Source organism: Poecile atricapillus, chromosome 3 (assembly GCF_030490865.1).
Source record: "Poecile atricapillus isolate bPoeAtr1 chromosome 3, bPoeAtr1.hap1, whole genome shotgun sequence".
NCBI classification, from domain to species: Eukaryota; Metazoa; Chordata; class Aves; order Passeriformes; family Paridae; genus Poecile; species Poecile atricapillus.
The window spans coordinates 25,353,809-25,365,810 of NC_081251.1; the positions used below are offsets into that span (position 1 = coordinate 25,353,809).

Sequence of the window (12,002 nt, forward strand, 5' to 3'; positions counted from 1 at the left end):
AAATAAATTATATAAGCAAAAGACATTAACTTAGCTCTTTGCTGGAAAGAATGCCTTTGGCATATGCCCATTCCCTCTGCTCACTCAAATGAAAGCTCAGATGTCCCCACTGAGCAAGGGGAATCAGTTTTGGACCAGATCCTGGTATCAGCATTTGACTCACGTGTACACATTTCAGTTGTCCTGAAGATGGGTAGGGCAAAACTGGAAATACGGATTGAACTGGTAAGCATGGTTACCAAAAATTTGCTTTCCTTCAGATATTCTGCAACTAAGATTGTATTTTGTTTTCTTTTATTGTAAAAATAAAATAATCCAACCCTCAGAGGAAGATGGAATTTCAATAATTAATAGGTCACCTAGACAGTTTGGGAGAAAAGATCCTTTAAAAGAAGTGTAGAGTGCTATTAACATGATTAATGGCCACTTGTTCTATTTCAAGCTGCCTACATAACTCTATCATTCTTCAGTTCCTGCTGGCCATAACTGAAGAGAATTAGAAGTATTCCTTTCCTTGATATAAGACCCAAAGGAATTACAAGACCATGAAGTGATGTTAAGAAAATTTACTGCAGATACTGAATGTGAACTTTAAAATTCACTCCACCTTCTAGCAACATTTTAACATGAAAATCTCTTTCCTAAATTGGGAAGTAGATTAAACTACAGAGAGAGAATATACAAACTACAGCATGAGAATATATCAATACTCCTAAAGTATAGAGTTATTACATAGCCTTTGAAAAAGATCAAATGAAATGTTCTGTCCTACAAATATCTGTAATAGCATAGCACGGTAAAAGGTTTACACACAACAAAGTGAAGATATTTTTCTCATAGATAAATTACTATTCAAATACTTATTCTAAGCTAACTTTCAAAGATAATGTACTGTACCAAAATATTTACCTTGCTCCTGTTAGGCGCAATGCTAAATAATGCCCTTTTTTTTGGCAAATGGGAAAGTACAGCATCAGGATAAAACCTCTTTTGTTCAAGTAACAGATCACTTTTGCTTTCAGAAAGAAAGTAATACAACTTTTCAGATTTACTGCTGTCTGAAACATTTTCAATGACTCTGCAAGAAGTTTTGTTCAGCTCAGTTTCTTCATGTTGTCTGCCTAAAATGTGGACAGCAGAATCCAAAGTAGCTCCTTTTCTATAACAAAGACCACTGGACTTCTTCAGGAATGCTAATTCTCTCCTGTTAAGATCCTGTGAGCATTTAATTTTCCATGCACAGTGTTTCTCTGAATTGCTCTTGTCTTGCTCCTTTAACCATGTGTCTGTTTCATCAGACTTGGCGAGCCTCTGATTATCACCATGAAAGCTCTCCCCACAAAGAGAATCACTTTTTGCTTTGCCCAAGAAAACTTCTGCTTTAGCAATTTCAACTGAAAGGTCTGTACTCACAGGCAGAGCATTACCAGCCACTGTCACTCTCCCGGGGAAGAAGTCGGCCAATCCCACAGCCTTGGGATGAATCTCGATGTTTTCTGAAATCTCCACTTCATACGGTCTTTTCTCTTCATTTTCTTTAATGTGCACTGAATCTGATCCCTCCTCAGTTGATTTCTTTCTCCTCTTTCTTCTGAAATATTTTCTTCCAGGGGAATGTTTATCTGGACTTAAGGGAGCTTTGGCAGGATCTAAGCACTGTTCTTCCTTTTCAGCCCTCACACATCCACAGACATTCCCCATTTGGCTGTCTGTAACTCACAGCCAGACTGTTTCATTCATTCCCGTATATCTATATACACTTAAATCCTCCTCAGAAATGTAAGAACTGCCGTTTCCACCGTAATTTCTTCCAGACCTCACATCCACCCGCCTCAGTACGTAGCCATTTTGCTTATGAGAAATGCACACGCAATAAACGCTGTGGCTCAGTGCCCAGGCAGGGCCTGTGTCTGATTAGACACTGTGGCTTATTTCTGGCCACCAATCCTCTTAAATAAACATCACTGTTCCAGCGTTGGGCTGTAATGCTGATTGCCTTTCACAGAGATGACATAGCATTTATGAGCAATAGAAATTTCTCACATGCATTTTGACTTCCCGTTTCACTTCGTAACTTGAGCAAGATAAAGTAGAAAAATATGTAGCAACCTTTGAAACTATTAGCTACACTCCAAATCCAAAAGTAAGCAGCAGGGTAAATACCAGGGGTTTAGTCAGCAGATTTGTTTTGCACTTCATATGTTTTTATTACCCATCCAATGATCCACAAATGGGAAGATTAAACTAAAGGATCAGAAATTGCTCTGACAGTTTGCTGGGGGTCAAGTTTTTATTTGTATGTAGAGTTTTCATAGTGGCTAATGTGACTTTTCACAGATTTGTCAGCTATAAATAACCTGCTGCTTCACTGCCATCATAAAAGCACAACAGCTTTGTCAGGGCAGTGACACTGTGTACTGGGGCTGAAACTATGCAGTAGAGTTAAACCTTCTGGTAGATAAAAGTGGAACAAATCATAAAAGCCAATCTATCTAGAAAATCGACCTTAAGATTACTGTTTATAGAAATGGAGCTTTAGCCTCCTCCCATGCTCCTGTAAGACATTTCCATGTGGCTCTGAGCATAAGATCACAGAAGCATCAAACTAAACCTAAAACTAAGTAGAAATATATACTTTTTAAATGCAAGCAAGTCTAACCTCTAGTATACTTTGGAAAAATCTTCTTAACTTTCCTCTTTGTTTTTGTCATGGATATGTGAAATCCACTAAAACCATCACACGTTGTCAAAGACAGATGTGTATGGTTTCTCACACTGAGAAAGAACTACAGAGTGACTTGCCAGGAATTATCAGGTGTTACCATTGACTTTCCCTTGCTTATTTGAAAAGGAATTGCAATAATGAGACCCACAGACTTTTTTTCCCAGAGGCCAGTTCCACTGAAGTATTCCACATTTTACTGACATGATCTAGAATGAATAATACAGCAAAGATCTAGGATGAGCCTCCAAAGAATTTCCAAGGATACAGTTGCTCACTGTTGACTACTCTCAGGGTACTGTGGGAAAATTTGACAGTAAAGCTTAGAAAATTTTATACTGTAACACCACAGAATACTGTGACAGATGGGCAGCTGTGTACAAGCACAATGCTAACCTGTTTCTTTCCAAAGCAGAGATTTGTTCTATGACTGACTACACTTTTTCAAAGCCTCAATTTGTATTTGCATTTTTAGCATGCTCAACATACAGGTGCACTTGTGACATTTTCTCCCTTCCCCTCATTAAAAAGTTGTATCCTAGTCCATTTAGAAAAATTACTTTAGAAAAGTGACTTTTAGCTAAGACCAGAGGACTTACTAATTTAAAGCACACTTCCACATGGGTCTGTGTCGCATTCTGACATGCTCCCCCTTTATTAACAGAAAAAAACATTTAAAAAAAAAAATATTTCTAAATTACATCCCTGTGTTTGTACAAAAAAACAGCTTTTATGTCTAAATATATACTTCTCTTTCTTCTCTCTCATCAGAAAAGACAATTTAGGACTTTACAGTGCCATGGGCCAAGGCTGATTTCATTTCACACAGATACAGTTTCTGGCTTAACAACACGATGCCTGGTGATAATATAAGGTTAAAGAGATTGTAGTATAATAGTCTTAAAATATATATTAAAAATATTATCTTGGTAAAGCAGAAATTATGTAAAATATTAAAGACAAGTGTCCAGCATTTGAATGGACAACTGCAAATCTTCACGCTGTCTAATTCAAGATGTATTAATGTAACCTACCACTAGTACACTGCTAACGTTACTCTTCCTTCACAAATTTCAGAGGGGGCAAGAATTTCCTTAAAAATACCGCAAATTTAAATTTTAATTGCAAGAACATTTTTAAATTAATACATGTGGATATCAAAATTTCTAAACAGTATTATATTAGATTATTTTACTGAGCTTTACTGGAGCGTGATTCGATATGTATTTCCTTTAAACTGTTTACACCTGTTTAACAGTCACCATGATACCACCTTCTGTCAAACAGAAAAGGTTCCTAAAGTACACCCTGTTATGTCCAAATTCCTGTAGATTCAGTGGCACACTGACTGTCACAAAAATGTAAAATGGTATCTAATTCAAGATAGGTTAGAAGAAATATATTATTGTTATTTTACAGCTGACAATTACATTTTGTAATGCAACCAGTAATTTACAGAGTCCCTTGCACATCCTCTCTCATTCATACTTTAAATATTGATTATTTTTTTTAAGAGTAACTCAATTTTTCAAAAATCAGGTGCTGCTGAAGTAGAATTTAAAAAAAAAAAAAAAAAAAAAAAAAAAAGCAGAAATACAAGCAAGAATCAGTTCTAAAGCACTAGTTACAAGATCAGTGTTCCCAACAATCCTGTCCTACTTCGGTATATTCCAGGTCAATTTACCCAAATTCACCTGCTGTAACTGCAGCTAGTCCTAGAAGAGAGCCACAAGGATGGTGAAGGGTCTGGAGGGGAAGCCTTGGGAGGGGCAGCTGAGGTCACTTGGTCTGTTCAGCCTGAAGGAGACTGAGAGGAGACCTCACTGCAGTTACAGCTTCTTGTGAGGGGATATTTTTTTTAAACAAAACATGTAAAAGATACACATTTATACCCACCAATGCTGCAAAGTTTTATGGGGAGATCAACAACAGACTTTTTCTGGCACAAAAACCCTTAAGAAGTATAATATGAATAAAGGATTAGACCAACACTTGAGTGCAATTTGACCTGTCTTAGAGGCTGCTTAATCACAAACAAGAGGTTAAGACATGGAAAACAAATTATTAACATTGAAACATGAAATAGCTCATAGAAATTTGTATAGGTTTGCATTTAACCAGAGATTTCTGTAATTTGTCAAGCATGTCTGTGACTGGGATTAATTTCTTAACATAGGGCAGGTGCATAACATTAAAATGGCAATGTTGTTGAATATCTGTGTATTTCTTAGTCTGCAAAATGATAATACCATTCACCCTATTTACACTGCTAATTTATGCTTTATCATTCATCTCATATAGCTAGCAATCACTGTACAGGAGAAGTTATTCTACTTTGCTAACCAAACCATGCCAGGGATCTTTTATCAAAACCCTACTAGTAATGCATTTCAGATACTCCTGGATCTAAGATCCCTTTCCCCTACTTTTTTGTGTGTTTATACAACACAGCAGAAGTAATGGAGCATTTAGCACAAATGGGACATGTCATTTCACAGTACTAAAACAGCATACCAGATAACCAGCAAGCATTTTGTTGCACAGCCCTAAGGTCACATGCAGAATAACAGAGAGATAAACATAAGCCAAAGAAAAAGTGAAAATTAAAGTAGCACAAGATAGAAAACAAGGATAAAAAATAAAGGCTTGCCAGCACAAACAAAAGGTTTGGAGCTGTTTGAGCTGTACTGGCAACCACTCCTCAAACTCTCGAAGAGATGTTCAACTACCAAGTCACAACCACCAACAGAAGAGGTGTTATATCCCATGAGATGGTTACAAAAAGAGGAATTTTCTCCTTATTGGTGGTTTAATGGCATTAATGACAGAGACTTTGTGCTTTTCTCCCCCGTGCTGTGATTCAGATGAGTTCCAGAAATTTCAAGAATTCTATACTCATTTTCTTACCTAAGACTTAGGAATTTTACTATTTTTTTTACAAATCACTGAAGAATTCCAGAAGAAACAACTAGGAGTTTAGCTGAGAAATAAAATATCACAAGAGTATATCCTAACATGCTGAAGGACAGGTAATGCTGCTGCACTGGGTAATGACAGACAATGCAGCTACCACATGGAATGTACTTCATCCTGCAATCACATACAGTCACAGATGGGAAAACTGGCCACAGAGTTCCATCTTTAAATCTTTAAGATCAGACCTTGAAATTTTCTGGTTATTTTAAAGCAGAATAAATTTCAATCCTTGGACTGCAAGGCACACAGCTCAGGCAGCTCCAGGAATGGTTTCCAGGAGAACAGTGACTGAAGGCGAGATCCAGCTCTCCTGATCTCTCACGGCCACCTCAGGAAAGCAGGCAGCACGTCTACTGAATGGTGACCCTACCATGGGACATCCCTCTGCCTTCTGCACATCATTTAATGAAATGGGCTACCACAGCTGAGCTGCCTCCTCCTCTGGCTGCCCTGTATGAAGGCCACAGCCTTACAAATCCACCTGTCTCACCTTTCCACCAGCACTGGTAAAAGTTTAACTGCTGATGCTGGACCAAATGAACAGTCTATAGGCTGCTTGGGGGAAGAGTAATCCAAAGTGATTTCCTCTTAAAGGTTTATGAGGAGTCAGCAGCAAAAAATAAAAGAGCATTTGCTGGCTGGAAAGAGAAATGTAAAGAGGTTACAGGTGCTTGAGAGAAAGTGCCCATCTGGCTGGAGAAGGCTGGATGGTACTGTAAGACCTGGACAAAATCATCACTGACCAGAACCTTGGAAAGCAGCATCCTGCAGAGGTCTGACAGCAAAGAGCAGGGGAGAGTGGAAGGAAAAGTGTTTAATGTCAGTTCCTGAGCTGAAAAATGAAATACTGAAATAGAAGAAGTCATTACTTAGAACTTTCTGAAATTTTTAAGGTCTGAGTTCACAAAGGCCTACTTTTAGCTAGAAGGAAGTTTAAAGTTTTTCTTTACTTCAACATACTTTTTTCAACCAACTGCAAGTGTTTTTAAACATTTAACATTTTTTAAAGAATGCCTGCAGTAGTTTGAAAAGAAATTATCACCAGTTTTCACAGAATTTAAATCTTACTAAAATTGTGATGACTTTATCTGGACAAATGCTGCTTTCATTTATAGTTGCTCATCTCCAACGTTGTCAGTGAAAATGCACTGGATGTTGAAGAAGGAGTCCATTAAAGTATTAATTTGGATATTTATACATACAGCCTATGATTATACAAAATACTATAATCTGATTTAGCATGTTCCGTAGGTGCCAGGAAAATAACTTATAACAGCTATTACATTATGAAACTGAATTTAAAGTAAGCCACCTACTATTAAAAGCATGTGAAATACATACATTGAAAGCTTGCATAAATCCTAGTAACATACACGCACTGGAGTTTCTCAATACCCGCAGAACAAATTATTTTCTTACATATTCAGTTTAATAATCCACCAGATTTCCCATTCCAGCTTTTCAGTATCTCTTATGTAATTACTTGGGACACAGAAGAATGGATACTTGTGCAGCTGCAGAAGTCAGTGCTGTAACTTAGAATGACATTTATATTTATCTAGTTATGTGAACCAATTCACAAAGACATAACCATCTCTAGATGTAATTCAGATGCAAGAGAAACATAATCCTCAAATGTGTATTATCTTCTATTTTTTTCATCATGTCTTTCCCCTAAATCATTCCAATAATCAGAGGGATTTTCTATTTTGAGTAAATAATACCCTCCAGATAAGGACCATGACTCAGAAAAACAATAAGCCACAATCAACACCAAAAAAAAATTTCTGGCATCTTGACTACTTCCCAGATTGCAGTGTTACTAGAATACACATAATTGATGTGTAGCAGAGCCAGTAACATCACACAGCAAACAGCTTCTTATGCTCACTTAGAAATTAACTACTTTGGCAAATGCTGGGAAAATTAAGGGATAATTCAGGTTAAAAGACCTCCACTTAGGTGTCTAAATACTCATGTTTACACACTGGCTAGGTTTTGAAGAGTTCGCTTTAGGCAGTGGGGGCAGAATTCAGTTTCCTCAACACGGGCTTCTGGAGTCCTTTGAGATACCCTGCAATACCTCAACTGGCCTCCAGCTGCAGGTCCAGAAGATCATGAGACTCTCACATCTGGTGTCTCATCAGAGAAGTCCACACATATGTCCTACATACTCTAGAACATCTCAGATATCACTCAAATGCCACCTGTCCTTAGGAGACTGAATCAAAAGCCCTATACTAGTTGTATAATTCAATCAACAGAAACCTTTCACATCCTGAAGCAGAGAGATAAGAAAGTCAATTGACCACCTAGAATACTTGAGACACTTTAAAATACCTGATATATCCATATGGAAATAACCTTTACACCACAAGACCTAAGAAAACCTGCTTCCCACTGCGTATAAAGTGTGATCTCAGAACACACACAGCAACTATGCTGGACAAGTGAATAACTCCACAGGGGCTCTAGGCATCTCCTTGGAACAATCTGAATTACTCTATCAGCTTCACGCTCTGTATTGCCTAGCCCTCCAGGCCCCAGATCTGCTGCTAAACATGTTTACCACCATTTAAGAAGCAGTTTATCCTGGCTGATCTGTATCTTCCCAGATGAGAGTGCATTTCCCATAAGACCCATGTCATGCTTCTCATGCTCACACGGGTGTCTCACAAATCTCCAACACAGATGTTTATGTCTAGCTGAGTGGAGTGAATCTCTAGTAGCTAGTTAGTTGACTCATTGTCTAGGCTGCGCTAACTGTAATAGACTAAACCTCAATCCTTCCGATTATCAGATTAAAGGGACAATTTAGACAATTGCATAGGAACATAGCTCCCCATAAGTACATGGATTTAGGTGTCTTAACTTCAAACTGAATCTAATCACAACTTTCCCATTAACTATTGAACTACTGCATATTGAACACACTTATTATCACAAAGCTTTATCCCTTCGTGAACATTCCACTGGTACACTTTTCTGTTCAGATTTTTGCCTCATTTTAAATCTAAGTGAAGAAAAAAAACAACCTGGGGTTGTAGCATGTACTGTCTAACCCAAGACATGTACATCCTTCTGAACTTCACATTCTGAACCCGAAGTGGTCATATGTGGGTGACAAAGACACCGAATTGCCATATTCTTCAAAGGAAGTGGCATAGCAGGAAATGTCATGCAAGCACAGACTAGTGCATGGTGTGTGCACCATTTTACAAATCCCTTCTGCATTAAGTGTAGGTATACTGCAGCCATTAGTAATGAAAATAATATATTTTTTTAAACATCCTGCTCTTCAGTTACGACATATTTTCTAAAGAGGCTTAATATTTAGTCAAACAGTAGTCATCCTTAAAATTACTTCTTTCACCCATTTTTTAAGATATTATTTTGAAAAAGAAGGCCATCAAGATGGCAAAGCCCATACTGGGGGGGCACCAAACACGGCCCAAACCAAACGGCCAGTAGGGAGAGGCTGTACCATGCTGTACTCAGTGTTGGTGCAGCCTCACCCTGAGAACTGTGTGCAGTTCTGGTCCCCACAGTTTAAGAAGGGTATGAAGGTCCTTAATCTGTCCAGAAAAGGACAACAAAGCTGGTGGCAGGGATGTCTTAAAGCATGTCTTAAAAGGAGCACCTGAGGACTTCGAGTCTGTCTAGTATGGAGAAAGGGAGGCTGAAGAGTCACCTCACTGCTCCACAGGGAACTAGAGGGAGCACTGAGCTCTTTAAAAGAGAACCTATCTTTAGAATGGAAGAAAAGACAATGCAGGGAACTATCGACCTGTCAGCCTCTCCTCTGTGCCTGAGAAGATCATGGAACAGATCCCAGGGAAGATGTTAGGATGCCCCGTTCCTGGGAGTGGCCAGGTTGGATGGGGTTTCTAAGCAACCTGGTCTAATTGAAGGTGTCCCTTCCCCAAGCGGGGGGGGTGCAATGAGGTAATTCTCAAGGTCCCCTTCCATCAAAACCGTTCTGATTCTCTTCTCCCAGGTATCACTGGACACATGGGAATACTTCAAAACTGTGCTGGGGTGGTTTAGATTGGACATCAGGAAGCATTTCTCTTCCTTGAGGGTGGTTAGACATTGGAACAGGCTTCCTATATAGGTGGTCAATGCCCCAAGCCTGTCAGTGTTTGACACTGATGTGTTTGGAGAATGCCTTAAGGAACATGCTTGAACTTTCAGTCAGCCCTGAACTGGTCAGGCAGTCCCACTAGATGAGTGTTGTAGATCCCTCCCAACTGAAATATTCTACCCTGACAGATCTACAAGATCTGAATTGTACTTGCAGGCATTTGGTTGGTAGTTACTTGGGTTAGAACACAGTGAAGTGTGTTTTGGATACAATTTAAATGTTTCAACATATTTCATATGGAGCTGACTACCCTACAGGGGAAAATCCTTGCCACACCAGTATAAATTGGTTTTCCTTTCCATTCCTTACAACTGGTAGCACTAACATTCATCACATTTTACAAGCACATAAAATTGTGCCAGATATCCTGTGCTTCATCTATTGAGAAAAACTAACAATTTCATTCTGCAAAATCCTAATAATCAGGTTCAGAAACAAATACACATCAAGTAAAGGTTTAACTTCCACTAACAGCTTCCATCGTTCCAGTCGTTAATAATCTTTATTTCTTAAAATAGAGTAACTTTCAATCACAGCCTAATTCTGTAGGTCATGCTTAAATATACTTAAACCTAGACATTTTTTCTCAATATAACCATGTGGGAGCAAAGACTGATGCGACAAGGGGAGCTGAGGGAACTCCAGGTCCTTGCCTGTGGTCTCTCCTTTATTCTATGTGCTGGTCTGGGCTAAGATGTGCACCCTTTTTGTATCCAGGTACCACTGGCCATATTCATGTCTTTGCTTCTCATTAGGATTTCCAGAAGGGCACAATAGGTCCTAGAAGCCTTTCTGGGTTTTTTTTAAGAATTTTTTTTCAGTCATAAATCCAGTGTGGAAGACTCATAAGTGAACCATGTTTCTTCTGTGTGATCTTGCAAATTTCTGATCATTTAAAATGTCTGCACAGCAGGGAGTTCATCGCTAACAATGCTGCAGTCACTAAATGGGAATTATCTGTCATCTGAATTACATCATCTGCAGCCAGGGCCATTATGCAAGCCTCCTTTTGAGGAGCAATTTAACACCACACACTGTAAGGCTGCATTATACTGTACACAATCCCTCCAGTGTACAACAACCAGAGTGCCACCTAGTGTGACCCACGCCACCATCGCTGGGGCTGGAAACAAATGCTGACATGGGAGGAACTACTGAAGAGGCTGAGAGCACAGCTTGCTAAAATACTCATAGCAGCAGATCCTGAATGAAAAAAAATATTCAAAACTTTTCAATATATTTCAATACTCATCAAAAGAAGTCTGTAGAATAAAACAAGAATGATATGTCCAAATGATGGCAGGAATACATCAGTTACTGTCTTCAATGATGTTCAAAACTGAATATATTTTGCTTTGACTCCACAGACAGGAAATTAGCAAATAAAATCTTGAGATTCAGTTTACATCATGAAATAAGATACATCAGCAAAACCTTCAGAAACACATTAAAGAAGAGATAAAATCTATGGAATCCCGTCTAAGTCGACATTCCTCACAACTATGCAAGAATCTCACCAAAAAAATACAGTCAAGCAAAACTAGGCTTACCTGAAAGTGCAAAATTATGGTCCATATCAACCCCAAAGTCAATTTGGGATTCCCATCTGTGATATCATCATTTCTGATGTTAACCAGTTTCACCTGCCATCACAGAAAGAAAATAGAGGAAAAATTGAAATAAATATGCCACAAATACATACTGCATTACACAGGCATGTCTGTAAAGAATGCACTACTCACTTCCTGAGCCTACTCTGCTGGGCTTTTTAATTCTCAAAAGCAGAAAGGAATTACATTCTGCCTGTAAGCAGCCTGCCAGGAATTGCCCTCTCCCACTCACACTGGGATGAGGAAATTCCTCAGCTGTCAGTAGGCTGGTAGATCCGCTCCCCATGCCAAATACCCTTTGCCTCAGCTTTTGTCAAAAGGGGATGGCACGACAGAGCAGGGCAGGATAACAAGAATACAATGATCTGTAGCTGCTGTATCAGTCCCAGGGCAGTGCTGACACTGGAAAGTTATTGCTGCTGTTCTTCCACCCCACGCTTTCCTGTGCTTAAACAAGGATTCAGCAGCAGGAGAACTGGCCTGCTGAAACACACGTCTGGCTTGATAAAACTAGGAATTTAGTATCACATTTAAGTAAACAATGGCTTAA

The 12,002-nt window shown here is 38.9% G+C and overlaps 1 protein-coding gene across 1 annotated transcript in view; it reads right to left on the minus strand.

The window, feature by feature from the left end:
- Nucleotides 1-12,002, minus strand: part of DST (dystonin) — a 249,625-nt gene that overhangs the window by 166,157 nt on the left and 71,466 nt on the right. Inside the window, exon 6 of the mRNA XM_058836371.1 lies at nt 11,393-11,485. Coding sequence (XP_058692354.1) covers nt 11,393-11,485 — 93 coding nt within the window. The remainder of the gene's footprint in view (nt 1-11,392; nt 11,486-12,002) is intronic.